Genomic DNA, 24,075 nt, shown 5'->3' on the forward strand with positions numbered 1-24,075 from the left:
TGAGATAACTACCTCAAATTTTTAGTAAATGTTCCTTGCAATATTTAAAAAATTCAGTTGGAACAGAATTTAAAAAAATTAAAATTTATAATAAAAAAACTAAAAAAAAATTTTTTTTTTGTTTATTTTTATATAATTTTTTTTGTTTTTTATAAATTCCTTTTGACAGAATTTTCTAAATATATTAAGGAACATTTCCTGAAAATTTGAGGTACTTATCTCAAAAAACGTAGGAGAAGATAGATTTTTAGTGAAATAGTCTATTTTTGCCGTTTTAGTTTATAAGGATCCTGTTGTTTCCTCCAAATTTGACCGGCTATATCTCAAAAATTATTTTTAATTTTTAAAATATGTAAATTATTTTGTAGCTTGGTAAAAACTATATAAAGTAAGATCAAAACACAAAAAAGGTTGTTGACCCCCTATGCTCTTAAAGTACTAGAAACTAGAGTGTATAGGTTAAGGGCATAGGGGGGGGTTAACACCCTTTTTTGGTTTTTGATCTTATTTTATATAGTTTTTACTAAGCTACAAGATGCTTTTCACAGATTTAAAAAATTCAAAATATTTTTTGAGATATAGCCGGTCAAAGTCGGAGGCAACAATAGGATCCTTATGGGAGGCGCAAACTAAAACGGCAAATATCTAGAAATCACTAAAAATCTATCTCCTCCTACGTTTTTTGAGATAACTACCTCAAATTTTCAGGAAATGTTCCTTGCAGTGTTTAGAAAATTCTGTCGGAACAGATTTTTAAAAAATTAAAAAATAAAAATTTTATAACAAAAAAACAAAAAAAAAACTGTTTTTTTTGTTTATTTTTTATATAAAATTTTTATTTTTTTCAAAATTCCTTCCGACAGAATTTTCTAAATATATCAAGGAACATTTCCTGAAAGTTTGAGGTAGTTATCTCAAAAAACGTAGGAGAAGATAGATTTTTAGTAAAATAGTCTATTTTTGCCGTTTTAGTTTGCGCCTTCCATAAGGAACCTATTGTTGGCTCCGACTTTGACCGGCTATATCTCAAAAATTATTTTGAATTTTTAAAATCTTTAAAAAGCATCTTGTAGCTTAGTAAAAATTATATAAAATAAGATCAAAAACCAAAAAAGGGTGTTTACCCCCCCCTATGCCCTTAATATTATTTCTTCAATAAACTCAGCTACAATGGCATTTGATTTTTTTGTTAACATTGTGAATATTTTTCAAACAGAATCTATAAATCTGATAAACAACAATGTCATCATCCACCCTCAAACTGCTGAACAAGATAAGAACTGCACCGCAAAATGTTGTCAAGAGAACACTCAGTCTGTCATCTGCAGGTTTTTTTTTTTAATTTAAATTGCAAGAACTTGCAACTAATCTATTGCTGATAAGGTTTACATACATTTGTAACAAGTGCGTGTAGTCTTCTTTTAGTTTTTAGTGTTTATTTATTTGATAAAAATTGTTGTCAAAAGAGATCTAAGCTTGTCATCTACTTGTTTGTTTTTTACTTGGTATAAATTAATAAAAAAATATGTAATTAATAGAAAACTTAAAATATTATCAAAAGATCTTGTCATGAACACGTTTGAATGGTTTTGAATTATGAGAAGTTTTTCATTACATTTTAAATGTTCAGTAATTTTTTCTAAAAAGTATGTATTTTATTTAATTACAACTTATAGTACATTTTAATGAAAACCATAAAGATTTGTAAAAACAAGAAGTAGCTCTTCTAACTGGCTGCTTAAAAAAACTATAACTTAAATATTTAAGCAAAGTTAAATTTTACACCTTAAACTTATAAATAAAGTTATGTATTTATGTTAAACAATAAACAGCATAAATTATTTTCATGACCACATTTATAGAAAAAATTCATATGTATGCTTTTGTGTTTGATATTATTAAAAATTAGTTACTGCCTTTTTACTTTACTGAGTTATTTTTAGTTCTTTAAAGTTCATAGATTTAAAAATTTCTGAATGAATTTGTAAAAAAAAACAAAAAGTAGTTATAGTTAAAGAATATTAATCTACAAAACTTTTATTTTTACTGTGTTAAGCTATGTAGTATTTGTTTGAAGTAGTAAACAATGGCAAAAACAATTGCTGCTCATTTTTATACAAGTATAATTTATAGAACAAATGACTCAAATGGATAGTTACCATTTTAATATTTACTAGTGACATTTCTTAAAATATTGCAGTAAACAGCTCATCTACAGGCTTACAACTATTTTAATTAACTTTTATTTGGTATAAGTTGGTAATATTTTTTATTTGTTGCTATTTTTAAACCATATACAAATAATTCAAACAGTGAACAACTCTAAATAGTAGCTAGTGTTTTAACTTATTTAACAATATTTGATAATTTTAATATTATTATAATATAATATTAATATACTTTTATTTTCCCACAGTAAAATAAATAGTAAGACAGTTTGTTTGACTCAACCACTGGTATCACTGTAATAGTTAAAATATATATTAAAAAAAATAAATTAATATTTAAATGTAATTACTAAGTATTTAAGAATATGTTTCTTCTTGCAGTAAACGACAGAACTGAAGGATTCCAGTCAGGAAGGTTCACTGATATTGGAACCCGAGCAATTTTCGATTCCGACCATGACATGTTCAGAGAATCTTGCAGGTAATTTATTTATTTAATAAGTTACTTGTGTCTTTGTTTTGTTCTGTATTGTTTTTTTTTTCAAAATGCTCACAATATATAGGTTGCCACATACTCAGAAAAACTAAATATATTTTGAAATTTTTGAAAATCTCCACAAAACTCAGTATTTTTTTTAACTCAGAATATTTTTATTTTTAAGATTTTTAAAAATCTTAGGACAATTTTTTTTCTAGATTTAAAATTAGATTTAGCTGATTTAGTTTGAATGTTTGATATTCACAGCAAGTTTATTTAAAGAACTCAATTTTTCAGGGTGGCCACTTTACCTGGAAACCTTGAAAAATCTGGAGTTTGACAGTTTAGGCAAAAATAACCTGGAAAAACCTGGATTTTGAGAAATTTTGAAAAAAAAAACCTGGAAAAACCTTGAATTTTGAACATAAATCACTGGAAAAACCTGGAATTTTAACAATTTTCACATGTTCAGTTGTAAAATTTCGATTTGACTCAAAAAATCTATCATATAAATAAAAAAATTTGTCATCAAAATTTTTTTTATTAAAAATGATATTTAAAATTTTTTTTATTAAAAATGATATTTAAAATAGTTTTACATAATTTTTTCAATGTTTTTATACTATTTAACACAGTTTCTTACCTTAGACAAAACTTTAAACTAAAAACAGACCCAAAAATGTGTACTTTAAAAAACCTGGAAAAAGTCTTTAAAAAAACAAATGTTAACCCTGATTTTTGTTAGTTTTGAAAATAAAATAAATTCAAGGATTTTAAAATACTTACGATGACTCAGGACAGTTTTTTGTTTCAAAGATTAGCAACTTAGGGTCACGAAATATATGGCTGATTTTAGATGCAAACCATTATCATTTATATAGTTATTAATGTGACACATATTGTCCAACATAGAAATTTTTATTAACTAATTGTTAGTTTTAATGCATCTTTTCTAGTATGATTTTATGCAGGGTTGTGCGCGTCAGGCTAAATCAGTTTTTTTGAAAAAAGTTGAAAAACGTCAGGCTAAATCAGTTTTTATGTTTAAAAATTTGAGAATCTCAGTTTTTGTCAGTTCAAATGCATGAAATTTTTTTAATTAAGATCAAATGTAGATGTGAATTTATTCAGGGTTCGTGCGCGTCAGGCTAAGTCAGGCTAAATCAGTTTTTTTGAAAAAAGTTGAAAAACGTCAGGCTAAATCTTTTTAAGATCAAATTGAAATGTGAATATATTTCTAAACAAATATTTAGTTATTAAAGACAAAATCAGTCCATATTTGTAAATATAAATGCTTAAGACCTTTTGTTGAATATCTAAAAAGTTTTTAAGAATCTTCATTATTTTGTTTTGAGTAGATTATATACGTCATAATTATGAAACTTCATTAAAAAAATACAGTTTAACATTACAATTTAGTTCAACAACTTAGCTGTTTGTTTGAATTTTTTTACGTCAGCTATGTTTTTCAGAGCTTAGTTAGTTGCACTGTTTTAATTTCTAATTTAAAGGCACTATACCAAATACTTATTAGATTAAAACTCTTAGCAGTTTATTCATTTGTTTTACTGTTTGTTTAAAGTTGTAAGAGATATTCACAACACTAAAACTTAGCTTTAAGATATAAGTACTAAGTTTTGTGGGATTACAGATTTTAGGTATAAATAATTTTTCTTTACAAGAACAAAACATTAAGGGTTTTTTTATTTAAGTGTAAGATTTTTAAATCCGATACGACGTCAACAATCACTGTATTTATTTAGATTTTAGGATCTATAATTATGTATCACTTCAAGTATTAGTTAAAATACTATAATAAACATTTTTGCTTATTTTAATACTCGTGTAAGCGTTTCATTTTAAATTTTAATAAAACACGACAATGCACGGGGTATAAGGGGGTCAAATCACCTTTTTTACAATTTAGTCTTATTTTATTGAGTTGTAATTAAGCTATGAGTTGCTTTTTGCAGATTTTTAATGCTCAAAATATTTTTGAGATAAAGCTGGTTTAAGTCAGAGACTACAATAGTAGTAATCAAGTAGTTACCAATACCTAAATTGACTTCTAAAGGGGATTTTCCTTACTTTGAAAAAATGTCAGGCTAAATTGTTCTCAGTCAGGCTAAATGACAAAAATTTCGCGCACGAACCCTGTTTATTTCTAAATAAAGATTTAGTTATTAAAGACAAAATCAGTCAGTATTTGTAAAAATAAGTGCTTAAAACCTTTTGTTGAATCTCTAAAATAATTTTAAGAATCTTCATTATTTTGTTTTTAGTAGATTAGTATAAGTTTTTGAGAGATTTGTTTAATTACATTTAGTTTTTCTTTTACAGACTTATTCACATTTCTGTTTTAATAAAAGCTTCTGGTCTAGTCATGTAACTTATAATTGACGAATTCAAGTACTAATTGACACGAACCCTGTATATGGGTGATAAGTGGTGGATGTAATTAAGCCCCAAAATTTAATAAAGATAACAATTCATTGAAGCAGAAATTACAATGACCAGTTAAAAATATTCAAGTTGCTGGGTAAGCGATTGATAGATGTTGAAAAATAATTCATTTAAATTTTTATTTTCTTTAAAAGTAGTTTTGTGAATACTTTTATTGCGTTGATTTGCTAATTAAGACCCCCCAATACCCAAAATGCCTTCTGAAGGTGATTTTTTCTACTTTGAAAAAATGTCAGGCTAAATAGGTCTCTGTCAGGCTAAATGAAAAGGAATTTCGCGCACGAACCCTGTTTATGCCTAAGCATTGAAGTTTACTTTGAATCAAATGTAAAATGTATTCATTTTTAAAATATTTATACTCCTTGAGGAAGTTTTTATCTTTGTTAGTTCAGTATTTGTTTACACTTTTATATTTTTAAGAGATGTAATTATATTTATTTATTTATAATTTTTGCAGGAAGTTCTTCCAGGAGCATGTTGTGCCATACCATGCCCAGTGGGAAAAAGATGGTCAAGTTAGCAGGGAGTGCTGGCTTGAAGCCGGTAAACTTGGATTACTCGGTAAGTTTATATATATATGTAGTATAAAATATTGTGCAAAAGTTGGTGATTTACTTAGCCTTCTTGATTGTAATTCATTAAAAATACACTTTCAAAATAAAACTTGTTTAGTTGTTTGTAAACACGTACAATATTTTAATATAAAAAAGTGACTAGTAAAGTTTGAATTCTAGGTTGATTTTTATTTAAATTTGAGAGATAAATTGCTGGGTTGATGTAATTTGATATATGTACAAATTAAAACTTGGTAGGTTGTTTGTAAAATCAATAAAGTATTTAGATAATAAATAAAAATTCATTTAAAATATAACATAAATGTAAATAAGTTGCTGTACTGTTCTCATTTGATGTGTGTTGTCATATCATAGTAATTTATTTGAATAACGGTAAATTAAATCTAAAAATATATATTTGGTAAAAGCTGCTAAACTTTTTAAGTAAAGTAACCTCTCGCATCTTTATGCACTCTCTTTAGTTACGCATTTTGGATTTTTTTTTTAAATTAAAAATTTAATTTATTTCAATATTGAAGATATTAGGTTTATTGTATATTTTTAATTTTAAATAATAGTTTTAATAATAAAAACAGTTATAAATCATAAACCTGCAATATTAAACATGTGGAATAAGTTAAATATTTTTTATCATATTTTTATTTTCTTAAATAAAAAAACAACTTTAAAAATTAATAAAACTATTTATTTTTTCTTACTTTTAAATTCTTACAATAAAAATTTCCTAAATAATAATAGGCAGACTTTTCAAAAGTTTGAAGTGAATAATTTGAAAAACACAAGGGATGATTTTTATTGCAATTAATATTTTTGCATTTTTAGTTTGTGCGTTCCATAAGGAGCCTATTGTACTCTATGGCTTTGACCTTTATAGCTTAGGTGTCTTAACACCCCTCCTTTTATACCTTTAAATAAATAAAGATTTTCCATTCCTCAAAATCTTATGGCATGAAATTTCATTCCTCCCCAAAAAATCCATTAATATATCTTTAATACAATGCAAGACAAGTTTATCCTTATGTTGGCAAAGGTCAAGTTAAAAAAAGTTATAGTAACATAAACAACTTATATTAAACATTTTTCTTATATTTTGTTTATTTTTGTTCAAAATAAGAAATCCATTACAGCACCAAATGCATGTTTTTGTAAAAGGCTATAAAAAAAAGTTTTAATATAGACACCACACTATTTCTTAATTGTAAACAAATGCTTAATTATAAATTTAATTTGCTAAGTAGAATGGAATATAAATGTTAAGTATCAAATAAGTCACATATAAATAAAGATAAATATAAAATCTACTTATTATTAAAATTACTAAAATTTTTCTACAAGTATTATTATTTTATATAAATTTAAATCCTTTTTTTATATACGTATAGTTTTATCTTTTATTTTAGTATTTATAAATAGAGTAAAAAAAATTTTAAAAGTAGGAAAGTCCCCAATATGCTTTTAACTAGAAGCAGTATAAAAAAACAGCCATTATATTATAGTAAGTATATTTAGTACCTCTCGTATCTTTACGCAATTTTTCTGTAGACACAATGTGCGTAAATAAGCGAGAGGTTGCTATACCTGATTAAGCTTTCAAAATTGTTGTTGCCTTTAACTATATTCAAAACTAACAAAAGCCCTCTTGAAGAACAAATTTGTAAACTTAAGTATTGAAATAAAGCAATTTGAAAAAATTTGAGCTAATAAAACCTGCATTTTAGCAAAAGTGCTTGTTAAGCTATTTATAAGTTGTGGAATTTTTCTTAGTAGTTTCTATTGCAAAGTTTTATATTCAATTCTTGGAAGTGTTTGTTTTGTATTTGATACAAACCTGCTTGACGTGTGTGTTACTATATGTTGGGTAGGCATGAAAAACCTACATTCTACTTCTAAAGTTGAAAAAACAAAAATTGTAAAACTGAGCTTTTATAAGCTGTTTTAACAAAGTTGTCCTGTACATATTCCCAAATTCCCATAAAAAATTTATAAATTTTGTTTTATTAGCAAAAAAATATTTACATTTAATAAAAAAGAAAAAAAAAGCATAAACTAAAGTAAATATAGTAGTTCTTGAAAATAATCAAAACACTATCATATTTTAACTTTGTACAAACGGTAATAACAAAAGTCAATAATGATGTTTTTATTTTGCTTTAATTATACACAATTATATTTAAACGTGCTATAATAATTTACTATTTTCAATTTAAGTAAGTTTTTTATTTAAGCACTCACCAGGTCTTTGACCAAAACTTAGTTTGCATAATAAAGTTCTGAAAGAATAAATATATTATATTATTTTACTGTAACTTAAGTAGCACGAAGAGCAATCGCCTTAAGATAAAGTGGTAAACATAAAATTAATTAATAAGTAGTTATTGTATTAATTTCATTATTTAATTTAACAGGAACAAACACACCAGAAGAATTTGGTGGAATCGGTGGAGATTGGCTATCAGCCATGATAGTACATGAAGAACAAAGCTACGTGAATTGCTCAGGTATATAATTAATTAGATAATTTTAATATGAAGAACAATCTTATGTTAATTGTTTAGTTAAATGTATTTTAAACTTAAATAATTGTGCATAAAGACCAAACTTATGTTAAGTGCACATGTTAATAAAAAAAAAAATGTTCAACTTAGCTCAAAATTTTAAATTTATAATTTTGAAACCTACTTGATTTCAATTTTATACAAACATCAACCTACTAATTTTTTAAAGCTTTCAAATTTTATAAGTTTTTAAAGTTGGTCAAAGATAAGTAATTTGTGCATTGTTTCTGACTAAAAGTACTCTTATCGGTTAGTATTATTTATCTTGTAAATAAACTTGTCACACACAGGACCTGGTTACTTTACACGACACCGTTTCGCTCTCTACTATGGCATGCATGACAATTACTTCATTAAATAATGTAAAACACAAGAATATAAAATATTGTATATAAATTTTAGGACCCGGTTTCGCCCTCCACTCTGACATTGTGATGCCTTACATCACCAACTATGGCACGCCCGAGCAAATCCAGCAATATATACCCGCCATGACGGCGGGTGAGAAAATCGGGTGTCTCGCCATGACCGAGCCCGGTGCTGGTAGTGATTTGCAGGTGAGAAAAAATTGTTTATTATTTTTATAAAAAAGTTCATGCATTGCGATGATCGAACCCAGGCAGTGATTATAGTTTTATTAATCGTTTTTATTGTAATCCAATTTATGTTGCTGGACTCAAATTTGAAGACATTATGAATATTATTTTAATTACATGTTTTTTATGTGTAACAAGTTTAAATTACAACAAAGATAAATTGCTTGTGTAGTTTTAGTTTGACAGTTTTAAATATAAAGGGTGTTGTAGGGTATAATAGGTTAAACAATTATAAATATTTTAGTTTGACTTCAAAAAATTTTCTCACTGGCTGATTTTGATCATTAATGGGTAAATGTATGCAAGTTTTAGGCTAGTAGTTGTAGATGCTCTCTCTTAGATTAAATATAAAGGGTGTTGATAGGGTATAATAAGTTAAAAGTTTGTGAAGGTAGTATTAGTTAAAATTTAGAGTTATGAATTACATTTTAACGGTAAGAAATTAATTCAAAACTTTTGCTTTATCCTTATCTTTTTAAAGGAAAGTAAAGATGACTGTCAAAGGTTGTTGATATCTTAGTTGTCAAGGGATTAAAGTTTAGGAGGTTCTAGTTTTTTAAATAACAAACCTTTACCTTTTTCATGCATTAGTCCTTTTCAATGTACTTTCACTTAATACTAATGTACTGTTAAACTTAATTAATTTCTAAATATACAGGGAGTCAATATTCATAATGCTTAACTTATTCTAAATATACAGGGAGTCCGCACCAACGCAGTTAGAGACGGCGACGATTGGATTCTGAACGGGTCAAAGGTTTTCATCACAAACGGTTGGATGTCGGATGTGGCTGTAGTGGTCGCAATCACCGACAAGACTGCCAAGTCTGCAGCCCACGGTGATTTGTTATTTTGTTATCATTTGTTTATAGTATCAATTTTATAGTTTTTTTGTTAGTAGTTGTTGCAAATCCTGAAAAAATTGCTAACTCCGCTACACATGGTATATATTATTTAGTGTTTGATTATCTGATGTTGTTGTCGCGGCAGCTCTAAATGATAAAGCTGAAAAACATGTGAATTTGAAAAAACAATCACTGAAAAACCTGGAAGAAGTTTCGACAACCTGTGGAAAATTTTCCGAAAACATTTGGCAAACCCGCTCGCATAGTCAAGATAAACTGTCATTCAAACCAAACATGCTGCACATTAGCGTTTGTTATTGTAGTTGCAATGAGGTCATGACCACTCCGCGCAGTCACGCGAACTGTTGTTGACGATCGTGCGGTTCGTTTGAGTGCTTGTTGAGTGGTGGGGTAAACAACAGTTCGGCTTTGCTAAAAACATTCTAAATATGGGTGGGTGTCAAATATGCACTAAGGGACACTTTTGCACGCTAAAATATCCTATATATTGCAATTATTACCTTGAAATGTTAATGATATATATTTTTTCAAAACACTGTTTATTCTAACTTATTTTATGTTGTAAGATATACCTGTTACTGTCAGGTATTGTTAATTATAGTTCATTAGCTACAAGTTATATTTGTTATTTTCCCAGTGTACATAAGTATATAATTGAATTTATTATAATTTATTTTCAGGTATTCAACTGTGCCTTGTTAATTTATTCTTTTTATATCTTATTTAATGCATATAATGCAATATTAACTTATTATTTTTGTTATTTTCAGGTATCTCACTGTGCCTTGTTAATTTATTCTTTTTATATCTTATTTAATGCATATAATGCAATATTAACTTATTATTTTTATTATTTTCAGGTATTCAACTGTGCCTTGTTAATTTATTCTTTTTATATCTTATGTTATGTGTATAATGCAATATTATATATTTTTTTTAGGTATTTCACTGTTCCTTGTTGATACTGACACACCCGGCTACAAAAAAGGGAAAAAATTAGACAAAATGGGTTTGAAGGCTCAGGTTTGTTAAAAAATTTATATTAAAACTAAAAATAAAAAAATAATAAAGGCCCAGCCATGTTCAAAGTTAATTGATTATTATATACTAATAAAAGATTACGGGAGTGTTAAAAGATTCTTATTTATTGATAAGGTTGGACTTCTGATAACTTTGCTTAAACTAAAAAAAAAATAAAATACTGAAGGCACAAGTATATTGAAATTAATTATATCAATTAAAAGATTGAAGGCAGAAATTTGTTTAATTAATTGACTATTTATACTAATAAAATATTAAAATGTATTGAATGTATATATAAATTATTTATAATAAATATAATAATAAAAGATTGAAGGATGATAGATGTATGTTTATATTTATTGATTGTTTATACTAATAAAATATTAAAATATAAAGAGGGTATATAGAAAAATGCTTAGTTATCGATAAGGTTGGACTTCTGTATATCATTTTTATAAATTTAAGCTCAAACGTTAGCATTAGATAAATGTTGGTAAAATAGCCAACTTTTTTTCGTGATTAGTTACAAAGCCTTATCCCTTGTTTTGATATTGTTTAATTTTATACACATAACAATTTGTAGTTTTGTGAAGTCGCCTATCAACTTAGTTGGATTTCAGTGTCGAAAGTTAGAAAGCTAGTATAATAAGTTTTAAACAAAAAATAATTTACGTAACAAGCCACAAGTATTTGGAGTGGTTACTTTTTAGTACATGTGTGTAAATTTTATAAATTTTCATTAGTTTAATATTTTTACCCATCTGTTTAAATTTTTATGTAAATAAAATTATAAAAACTGTATTTTATATGTTTTTATTTCACATAAGCGTTTTATATGGTTGTCTTATACTGTGGTTTGTCTTTTACTTGTTTTAGTTTGCTCTAATTTATTTTGTGTATACCAGGTCGCTTATTATTTTTATGTTTTGTTTAATTATTTAAGTTAATTATTAACTGTTGTGTTATTTGTTTATAATTTTGTTTTTTTAATAAATTTATTTGTACAAACAAATTAATGTTATTTTAAAGTCACTTCAATGTTAGCGTAATTATTTGTACTGTTATTTGTTTTGTTTTCAATGTCAATTTATTTTTGATAACATTTGTTTAGTTTCAAGTGTTATTTGTTTATTGGAAAAACTTACGTAACTTTTTACAATTATTCATTAACTTACATAATATATTTTCCTAATGGAAATTTAAAGGTTGTTTGTTTGTCATTTATGATTGTAACTTAAATAAATTTAAGATTTTTTTACAATATTTTTCAGGCAAACCACCACTAAGTTAAGTCAAGTTTTCAAGACCTGTAGTATTTTAAAATGTAGTAAATCATTTATTTAAATTATAAGCAGTATGTAATTATTACGTACTATTGAAAAAATTGAAAAAAAATTAAATTGTTGATGAAATTTCCTACACATAATTTTGATTTTCACCTTTAAACTTTAATTTGTGATTAAAAGTTTTAATTAACTTGTGCAATTATTAAAGTTGCTTGTAAATTTTTTTTATTTAAAAAGTAAGTTAAATTGACGTATGTAAAAAAAAAAATTTTTCAAAAAGTTTTTGTTTTTATCAGACACAATACAATGTTAATGGTAGGTGTCTGTTCATTAACTATGTTCTTATTTTGCGCTGCACTATGCAGCTTATAAAGGTCTTAGTTATCTTCAGTCCAAAATGATACAATAAAATAAGTTTTTAGTTTATTGTTATTAGCTCTATTTAAAATAGTTTTCTGTAAACATGTAAGTTAATTACATTAATTGTAGTGACGTAAGAAGTTGAAAACAGCAATTTTTTTATAAATGTTTTATTTTATTTATACATCTACTTAGTGGTTTCAACAGTTAAAGAAGTAATCATTATTGTCTTCAATTTGAACTGTAATATGCAGTTGTCAAATGTAATTCAGATCTAGTTCATTATAACTGATATAACTCGTCAATGTCGTATTTAAGTTTTCATTCTTAAGTATATTTAGAAAAAAATATTTAACAAACAAGTAAGTTTAGTAGTGATGTAACGTAAATGTGGCAATTTTTTATAACAGTTTTGAATTTATATATAAAGTTTAAGTTTGCGAGGTTAACGCGGTCTACGACGTGTAAAAATGTAAATAACAAAGTTACTGTTGTTTTTACAAAAGTGTATATGTAATTAGGTTTTTGTATACAACAATATGCTATAGAATATTTATTTTACACACTAATAATAAATTACGTGTAAATTTACTCGTGACGTAATGAGGTTAAAACAGCTTTTTTATAACAAAGTTTGTTGTATTTATATCCGGTTGATGATCAAGGTTTATGCCCCATTTGAACCAATCGGGTTTCATTATTTTCATCTGCGTTTAGCAGCTTACAATTGTCTCTAATAATTATTGAAATGTGTGATAAATTTTATCATACTGGTAGTAATATTTCTAGTATGGTATAACTTAATTATGTCGTATAAAGGTTTTGGTCTGATTATATAAGTTATTTAAAATACGTTTAAATTTACCAGTGACGTAACATAATATTACAATTCAGCCAACAATTTTCTTAAATATTTTAAATTATTCAACTTTGTACTGGATAGTAGACTGTGGATACTTTGTAGACTAATTTAAAATTTACGTTAAGCGGCTTATAAGTTGTTTTTAGATCTTACTATTGCTACTCGTATAGATGTTAGACACTGAAAAGCAATTTTTAATTTATTGTTTATCAACTAATCTAATTAAGTAATTGAAAACTGCTTTAATTTAGCCGGACTCAGATAGAAAAAACATTAAAAGTATGTAGTGACGTAAGATTGTACATTCTGGAAATTTTAAACAAACTTTTCTATTTGTACAAAGGCAAACTTACGCAAAGAAAGGTAGAATATCCAAAATTTTAATTTTATTATTTGTACCGCTCATGGCGGCTTGTAAATTACAAAAAATATATATAATATTACCTTATAATATCTATATAATATTACCTTTTATATTATTTTGGTGCTTTGTTATTTGTCAACTTGCTCTTAATATTTTATAAGCACTAAAGCAAACTTACAATAAATCATGTCAGTTATATAACATTTTTCTCAAAGGACATAGCTAAGTTTTTTTTTTCAAAAATTACATCAATAATGATAGTTTAATTTTTCAAAGTGAAGTTAATTATTTGTACTGTTATGTGTTTTCAATAATAAGCGGAATTAAATTATTAAATTAAAAAGTTATTAGTATATTATTAAGGTATTATATTGTAAAGTGTATTTAAATGTTAGCTCAATTATTTATGCTCTTATTTGTTTAATCTTAAAGTATTATTTGTTTATTTATTAAACTTACGTAAGTTTTTTCTGATTACTCATTAACTTAAAAGTAGTATTTCGTTATAAAAATTTAAAAGTATTAGATCCATTATTGTAAAGTTTTTTTTTTCTTAATGTGCATATATATTATTTATGATTATTTTTGGTTATAATACATTTTTATTATAATATTTATTTTTTCTTGTGTTGTAATTTGTGTGGTTTTGTTAGCAAAATTTAAAGCATATTTTAATAATTTTTCTGTTATTGATGGGTAAAAGTTTTCTATATCAAATTTCATTAATTTGTATTTGTGCATTTCTAGGTTTCTGTACCATTTGATTACTTCTTGTGTACTTTTCCATTGGTTGTATTGGTTTGTTTTTCTTAAGTTGTTGTTGATTTTGTCTATGATTATAATATTTATAACATTTAAAAATGTTGATATACATCGTATACTTGTGGTGTTGTTCTAATGACTTTGTAACTTGCAAAAAATAAATATCAACACTAATAAAAAAATTAAATGTTAATTTTCTAATGACGTAATAAGTTAAAAGCAGCAGTTTTTAAAACAGTTTATTGAATTTATGTCCGTCTAATGTTGATCACATCACACTGCAAATTGACCAACCAGGCTCTTTTATTTTGAATTGCAAAATGCGGTTTATTTTTACCTCCAATCTAGCATAAAATAGTTTATATTAATTTGGTGCTTAATGAGGTTACTGTTTTACAATAATTAAAAATTGTTTGATAATCATTTAAATTTAGCGTAAATGTTGGAATTTTGTAAACAATCTTTTAGATTGTTTTGTAACTGTTAACTTTCTTAACGTAGCACAAATACTACAATTTTTTCAGTAAGTTTTTTATTTATTAAAATATTTAATTTTGCACTCATTAGTTTCCCGTCGATACTCCGTAGGCTATTTTGTAACTTGTTTCTGGGTTATAAGATGTATTTACAATTTTATTATTATTTGTAGTGCCGTTAAAAACTTATAAAATATTCTAATAATTTATATTAACTAAAAAAACTTACTTAAAATTAATTTCTAATTTTACTAATTATTGGTGCTCTATTATTATTTATTTAACACTTTCTGGTTAAAATAGTTTTTTTTACATTCATATCAAATAATTTCAGCTTGCGAGAAACTATTTCTAAGAAAACTTGCCATTTACTCATAAAAAGCTGCTTTAATTTAGCACAACACTGATAGAGAAAACACTAGAGATAAGTAGTGACGCAAGAACGTATATATTGGAATTTTTAAACTTTTTTTTTCAATTTATTTTGAGATAACTTAGAGAGATGCAAGTAGAGAATCCAAACTTTATAGCTATTATTTCTACCGCTGATTGTGGTTTATATAATATACATACTAATTTAAAATGTACTAAAACAACACAAGTCTATGTATAAAAATTTATCTGTAAAATTAAAATAAACTATAATTTTAGGAATTCGCAATATTATTTGATTGATTTGTTATCAATTATAAAACACTACTTGCTCTTAATTTTGTGTAACTATTAAAGCAAACTTTGAATTATGTCAGTAAAATAATGTTTTTTTCAAGTAACATAGCTAAGGGTTTTCAAAATTACTAAAATAATGATATTTTAATCATTTCAATGTTTAACTTAATTATTTGCTCTATTGTTTGTTTTCAATCAAAAAATTTAAATAAGTTTCATTTAATTGAAAATCTAATATAATAAATAAACAAAGTATGATATTATAAATCAATTTTAATGTTTTCCTAATTGTTTATGCTCTTATTTGTTGAGTTTCAAGTATGTTATATGTTAATGTTTATTTATTAAAATTACGTAAGATTTTCTCATTATTCATTAACTTAAAAGCAGTATTTTGTTCTTAATATTAAAAGTTGTAGGAAAATTATTGTAAAACTAATTTCTCTTCAAATGTATTTTGTTCTGAAAGTTGCAATTTTAATTGAGAACTGTATTATTTTCTAAATGTAATAACAATATATGGAATTGATTATGACTATAATTATATTCATTTTTAATTTTAATATTTTAAACTGCTGGTATGCATTATATACCTGTGGTTTTGTTTAACAAGTGTTTAGTTTGTAACTTCTAAAAACCAAGCCGTCAACACTAATAAAACAAATACATGTAAATTTCCTATTTCACGTGAGAAGTTAAAAACAGCATTTCAAAACAAACAGTTAATCTACATCAATCTAATAGTAATGATTCATTCCCCATTTGAACCAATCAGGTCGATGCTGCTTAGAATCGTTTTAAAATTAACCATTAAGCTAGGTTTAATAAATGCGGTGGCATAAAGGTTTTTCTTTTATAAGAATTGCTAATTGTTCAACAATCATGTAAATTTAACAGTGACGTAACGTAAATTTTGCAAATTTTTCTACAGTTTTTTAACTTTTATATATAAACTATCAAAATTGTTACTGTGGTAACTTCAATTTCCTTGTACGTCATTTAATTTGCACCGCACATTGCGACTCACGTCTAAAATAATTAAAATGTATAAAATAAGTGATATATATACAAGTGATGAAATCTGTCGGTGTAGTAGTCAAATCAGGGTTTCTCAAACTTTTTTTCAAAAGGCCCCCTTTAAAGAAATAAAAAAAATTATAGCCCCCTCAACCCCTGAATAGCTAGTGTAAGTTTTAATTTATGACCTCATGGCCCCCTTTCCCTTTAGTCCACTTTGGGAAACCCTGATTTAGATTGTGTGTAATTTTAAAAGTTGTTAATATTCTTGTAAAAGAACGCACAATCATCACCTTGTGTTCAATTTTTTTCTATTCACAGGACACATCTGAGTTGCTTTACGACATTTACTACAATAACAACGGATAACATTTAAACTAATAAAAAAACTCATAGTTTTGTGTTTAAACTTTGCTTTTTCTTACGCTACAATATTTAGCACTTGATAGTTTGCATTTTTTTTTTCTAAATCTTATAATATTTCTACAATCATCACATTAGTGTTCAGCGTTTTTTTTCTAATCACAGGACACATCTGAGTTGTTCTTCGAGGACTGCAGATTGCCAATGTCAGCTGTTCTAGGAGGTGAGAAACTTAATATATTATGTGTTAGCTGATATATTAATTTTAAGAATCATACAGTATTTGAGAAATCAATATTGTTATGTATTATAAAGTTAGAATTTTATTACTACTCTAAAATTTTATTATAAAGTAAAGTTCACAAACATTAGGTGAGAAATTTAATATTCTTATATATATATAACAAAGCTTTAATTATATAAAATGTAATATGTTGTTATACGTGAGAAATTATATATTGATAAATACTAAATATATTATTTCTTTTACTATTACCACTAAATAGTTTCAGATACTAGTTGATAAATTATATGTTATTAAATGCAAAGTATACTATACTTAATAATCATGTCATATATTACGTGAGAAATCATATATTGTTATATATTATATTAAGCAATAAATGTCTTGCAACAGGTGAAAAATTTTATATTGTGTCATATTAAGTAAATTATACTAAACAATATATGCCATATACTAGGTGAAAAATTATATATCAAGTAATATGAAACAAAAAATTTCATGTATTAGGTAAAAAATTACATATTTATTATAAACTAAATTAAAATTGACGCAAATTGTAGATGAGAAATTTAGTATATATTAAATATATCATTCTAATTAATAATCATATATATAGGTGAGAAAGGTGTCAACAAGGGGTTCTACCAACTCATGCAGGAATTGCCTCAAGAAAGATTGTTGATCGCTAACTTGTGTACTGCTGCCTGTGAATTCATATTTGAAGAAACTAGGTTGATTACTTGTTTCTATTAAATTTAAAAATTACTCATAAATTTTAGACAGTTATTATACAACCGTCTGCTTATTTTTATTAAAAACATAAGTATGTAGAAAAAGTCCACAGACCTTACTGTTAAAAAACTTTTTTGTACACTAACAAATAATTCCACGAGAAAAGCATTAAAAACTCATTTAATCAGGTAAAAGTGCTTTCTAACCATAATTATCTCCTAGCTTTAAACAACCTTTTTACGTTAAGCAGAGAAAGGCTTTAGCCAAAACAAGAAAAATAATTTACTTAAATAAGTAATAAATACCCAAAAGTCTATGATTTTTTCTAAAGTTCCCCTAATACGAAACAGGGACTACGTGAAGCAGAGGAAGGCGTTCGGCAAAACGCTCGCCCAGCTCAAGACCATACAGCACACCCTGGCGGAAGTGAAAACAGACACGGCGGTTTGCAGGGCCTTCGTAGACAACTGCAACCTCCTGCATTCGGAGAAGAGATTGGATAGCGCCACTGCCAGCATGGCTAAATACTGGAGCACTGATTTGAATAATTCCGCTGCTTACAGGTTGGAAATTAGAATATTATTAATCAGTATATTTTATTATAACATATACCAATTGTTTATTGAGTAGTTTTTTTTGATTAACAAATACTTTAGTTATAACTTTTTTATTGCATCGATAGCTAAATACAGGAGCACAGATCTAAATAACTCTGCAGCTTAAGGAGTGTAATTTAATTTAAAAATATGATTTGAAAAAAATAGTTTTAATGTTTATTTTTATTTGGTTCATTTACTTTTGTTTTTTTATTTCTATTGCTAATGTTGGTCAACTGGTCTTAATAATTTGCAGCGTACATACAGGTTTAAAAATAAAAATTAATTTTTGGGTTTAATATTATAATTCTGTTATTTCAATGGCTAAAATACTAGTTAACTGATTTGTTTATTATGTAGCCTACAGGTGTGTGATAATTATATAATAAATATAAAAATGATTCATAATTTTGTTTTTTTAGTTTTAATGTTACCTGTTGTTGTAATTATATAAAATAAAGTTCACACTTTTTGAGCAGAAAGGTATTTGTGGAAAGAAGACATATTAAAGTTATAAGTTTCTTTCATTAAAGTTAAATTTGCTAAAGAAAAATTTCACCTGACACTTTTAGTGACGTAAGAAGTAATTTGAAACAATTATTTTTTACAAAATATGATATATATACATTTAACCTATTAAAAATTTTTATTTAACAATAGACAATTCGCATAATTTTTAGCTGGTTGTAACCAGCACATGCAAGCTTACTACTTTATTATTATAGGTTATTGTTTACTGAAAAATTGTGGTGTTTGTTACGTTTGTGTATATTACAATAACTAATCAATTATAGTTATTATTTCCTTCTCAAGCTGTTTGTTAAAATTTCACAAAAAAAAATCTTATAACTAAGTAAATACGAACTTTCCGAGCTTAGTCAATTTTATTAGGTTATGTTTAATTTTTTATATAATTACTGGGTTGCCACTTTACCTGGAAAAACCTGGAATTTTAAAAATTTTCACATGTTCAGTAGTAAAATTTCGATTTGACTCAAAAAATCTATCATATAAATAAAAAAAGTTTGTCATCATAAAATTTTTTTATTAAAAATGACATTCAAAATAGCTTTACATTATCTTTTCAATGTTTTTATACTATTTAACACAGTTTCTTACCTTAGATTTAACTTTAAACTAAAATAGACCCAAAAATGTGTACTTTTAAAAACCTGGAAGAAATTTGTAAAACCTGGAAAAATTTGAAAAAACAAGTGGCAACCCTGTAATTAGGAAATATAGATTTATAGGCATGTTTAAATTAACTGTTAGGGCTCAAAAGTTAAAAACAATGATACAGGGACAATAAGTTGGGAGTATAGGTGAGCGATTTACAATTTAAAAAAAGCTAGCTAAATACTGTTTAACTATTTTGAATAGTTCTACTGCTTGTATGTAAATAACTATTTTTTCATCAACGGCTAAGTTTTGGTTTATTTATTTCAATAATTCTGCTGCTTATAGGTTGTTAAAAAAATGTCATGGGTGCAAGTTAATCAAGTATAACTTTTATTAAATATGAATAAATATATACTGTTTTAATATGCAAAAAATACTGGTCAAAGGAATAAATGAAGGCTTATAAAATTTCATAACATTATTATAGTTGGGTGTTGATATATTTCTACGTTATTTGATATACTTAAAGTAATTAAATCAATAATTAAAAGGAATATAGATAAAGGCAGTTTAGTATTTACAAGGTATATATGTGTTTTTTGAAGCTGTGTTTTGTTGCTACTGTTTTTGTAAAGTTATCAAACTTTCTAAAAAAGCAAAAAATTAAGACAAACAGCTCATATTTAAAGCTTACAACTTTTCATTCATAATTTTTATTAAATGTTAAAAGCTTTTAGCGACGTATGAAGAACTTTAAACTATTAACTTTTTATTGAATATAATACGAATAATTTGTTCTACAAATTAATTAGTTGCTAATTTTTTTTTATAACTGGTCAGTAAGTAAACGTTTATACCAAGGTAGAATTTCCTAACTTTTCTTTTGTCGTTTAACAAAGGAAACCTGTGGTCTTTGTTGCAACCATACGTTGAATTCCCTAAATTTGCATCTAAAATTGCGTCTAAAGCTTTTAAAGACTTATGGAAAGTTTCGCAGCAATAAAGTTTTACTGCATAAATATCAAATCTACCTTTCAAGAGGTTTAAATCATGATATAAATTTTGAAGTCTTACAGCTGCTGCAAACTAGCATTTACCAATTTAACTATTAAATTTTTGCAACCTTTGACTGTAGATGTTTTTATTTTGTTTGTAAGATTTAAAGCATAACTTTTATTTGAATCCTGTTAGGAGGAAATTTAAATTACATTGCTGTATCTTATGTACAATTATTTTTGCACAGAGTGTCTTGTTCAGTTTTTAATTTTTGTTGGTTAAGTACTATAGTTCTTATTATACATACTTACGCAGAGGCGTAGCGTTTAAATCACTAAGTTTTATGGACTTATTTATTTGGATATAAGTAATTTAAATTATTCAAGAGTAAAACAATGTATGTAGAAAACCCCAAATACAAAGTATAAACCTTTTTTTTTTGAGTTTTAATATTACATCTGCTTTAAAGCTTTTTTCTAAATACCTAGAAAAGGTTTTTGCTAATTTTTTTAGGGTATTATTGACTAAAACAAATGGTAATAAATTAAGAGTATAAGTAAGTCAGGTTAAAAGTTCAACCTGAATGTAATTAAAACTTTTATAGGCCTGTATTAATTTTTAAAGTTGTTATGAGTAAAAATTATTAAGATGTAAAGTGTTGAATTTTTACACGTAAAATTTAAATTAAATTTTTCTAGATCTGAAGTACATGGGTATTAAATTTCATGTATATACCTTCTTTCATATACAAGTACTATTCAAACGGTTTTAACAAAAAATTTTAAAAAAGTTAGTGAATAAATATATATTTTACTTTTTAAACTTTTTTATATAGAAAGTAAAAAGAATTTCCCGACTATATTTAATAAGGTGTATAATGTTAACAGTGAAGCTTTTTTAATTTTAGTATACTTAAATATCTGATTCCAAGGTTAAGTACTTTGATATTTATAATTCTGCTGTTTAGTAGTAAGAAATTAATTAGATTTTTGTAGATAATGCCGCAGGAAATTTTCTATTTGATTCAGTATAAAGCTTGCGTTTGGTTGTAATTAATTTGGTAAAGTTGTCACTTTTTAGATCGGGAAGAAAATGAAAAATATATCTATGATTTAGTTGTAAAATTTCGTACTAAAAAATCACCTGAAGATTTAGTGACGTAAGAAGTTTTTTGCAGCAACATGATTTTACATAATTTAAATAATAGTATCACCCTAATTGTACCAGCTCCTAAATTAGTGTAATTCGTATTTTTAGCTGGTGTAAACCAGCATACGCGTAAAGAACATTTGACTCCAGTAATAATTTTGTAATTTAGGATTTGAATATGTAGTATTTGTTGTAACAATCTTAAATTAGCTCTTATGTAGCTCAAAGATTTATAGTAAAAAACAAGTCTAAATTGCTCTAACTTTTAATTAAGTATGTATAATAAGTTATGCACAGATTTTTTTAGCTCTATTATAAGCAGTCAAAATTGCGGTTAAAAAATATACAGCACGGACATAGCTTGAACAAAAATGCAATTTTTATTTTTTAAAAAAGTCCTTTTTTATATTTTATCAATACTTTTGTATGGATGTAGTTTGAGTTATTGAAAACAAATAAAGAAATTAAAATGTTGTTAGGGAGTTTAAGTGTTGCAAATTTCTTCAAGCTTAGTTCCTAGATTGCTACTAAGTTTATAAAAAGGTAAATGTTAAAGACTTGGATATAAAACTTATAAGTGTTAGGTAAAAGTTTAAGCGAATTTATGTTTGAAACTACAAATCTGAGTTTCAACATAATATTTTTTAACTAAAAAAGGTGTAAAGGGTTAATATTTATTGGTTATTTCTACATAAATAACTTCATGCAAAATGTCAACCGTGCAAAAGTGTCGCCTACTATTTTTAACAATAACTGATTTAAACATTCACCACAGTGATTGAAACATAGTTTTACATGTTGTTTACATAACTTTTTTTACTTGTAATTGAACTTATTCTAACAGCAGCTGATAAGTATATTAAATAGCTATTTAGGTCTCTAACAAATGCCTGCGATTTTAAGGTATTTATAAATATACATTAAGTTCATGATTGCAGTTATTCGGTTTTTTCCAATATAATATAAAGATACAATATCAATAGTTTACATAAATATAAGTAAAAATTAGTTAATTTATATACACAACCAATAATTTCTACACAGGTGCCTTCAACTCTTCGGCGGGTGGGGGTTCATGAACGAGTACCCGATTTCAAGAGCATACACTGACGCCAGAGTGCAGACAATATACGGAGGCAGCAACGAAATCATGAAGGAACTCATCGCCAGAACCATCATCAAGGACCCCTAAATTATTCACACCCATAAATATTCCCTATTAAAAGAACCATAACTCCCAAACTAGAGAAGACCCTATTTTATCGTAAACAAAACCATATTTAGAAACAATACCCCTAAGCATAATAACAACCTATTCTAAAGTTTTTGACCACTAAATATTACCCTAAATACAAAAAATATTTATATTCATTTAAAATTTCCCCTCATGTAAAAGAATGCTAAAAAAAATTCTACTGAAAACATTTTCCTTTGTTACTATAAGTTGTCATTTTAAAATTTTCTGAAGTTGTTCTTGAAGCTAGTTTTAATTTACTAATAAATGATTAATTTTAAATCTGATTAAGTTTAAACTTAATTACTTGAATAATAATTAATTCAAGTCTTCGCCAAATTTATTGTTAGAAAAAACCAGTGTCATAAATAAGAAAGCTTACTAAGTTTTAGTTGTATAAGCTGAAAATTATTAAATATTTTAAATTTTCATTGCAAATTTTACTTTTATTTTTTCGCAAAAACTTTTTAAATATGCACTTGTTGAAAATACGTCTTAAATTTCAACGCTACAAAAATATTTAAAAGTTTAGCTCGGGCCTTCTTAATTAAATTAACTTTTAATTATTTTATCTTTTCCACAAAGATACACTGCTTACACAGTTCTTTTATATAAATTTAAAGAAAACTTTAGTATTAGAATTTACTCAGTTGGAAAATTAAATAAAACTAATCACTATAAATTTGTGTTGTTTGTATACATAAATAAAGTTAAGATTTGTAGAGAAGTATCTTTTGAACAATTTTTGTAAATTATTTCCTATCATTAGCCACTAACCTATATTCATGGACCTTTATGATCTAACTACTTTAGCTTTAATCTTACCAGGGTTGCCAAAAAACCTAGAATTTTGAACAAAAATTACTAAAACATTTGGAATTTAAAATGATTTTGAAGAAACGAAGATTCGATTAGAACTAAAAAATATATCAAAAAGATAAAAAAAAATTTGTATGATTAAAAACATTTAAATTAAAAAAACATTTAAAGAAATTATACAATATTTTTTCAAAGTTACTATGCTATTTAAGACAGTTTTTTTTTTACTTTATTCTAGTTTTATACTAAAAATTAAGCTAAAAACTTGTTCTTTAAAAACCATGAAAGAGATTTACAAAATAT

General features: G+C 25.6%; 1 protein-coding gene across 1 annotated transcript; it reads left to right on the forward strand.

Annotated features, from left to right (window-relative positions):
- The first annotated feature begins 1,213 nt into the window (after positions 1 to 1,213).
- On the forward strand, positions 1,214 to 23,235 carry LOC145829775 (long-chain specific acyl-CoA dehydrogenase, mitochondrial-like). Its single transcript, XM_082937644.1, has 11 exons — positions 1,214 to 1,328; positions 2,550 to 2,649; positions 5,567 to 5,670; positions 8,090 to 8,182; positions 8,642 to 8,796; positions 9,536 to 9,674; positions 10,642 to 10,724; positions 17,049 to 17,106; positions 17,744 to 17,858; positions 18,210 to 18,422; positions 22,764 to 23,235. The coding sequence occupies exons 1-11, from the start codon at positions 1,241 to 1,243 to the stop codon at positions 22,909 to 22,911; spliced, it is 1,296 nt and encodes a 431-aa protein (XP_082793770.1). The 5' UTR covers positions 1,214 to 1,240; the 3' UTR covers positions 22,912 to 23,235.
- The last annotated feature ends 840 nt before the right edge of the window (positions 23,236 to 24,075 follow it).

This window comes from Thalia democratica, chromosome 2 (assembly GCF_965202585.1).
Source record: "Thalia democratica chromosome 2, ktThaDemo2.hap1.1, whole genome shotgun sequence".
Taxonomy (NCBI): Eukaryota; Metazoa; Chordata; class Thaliacea; order Salpida; family Salpidae; genus Thalia; species Thalia democratica.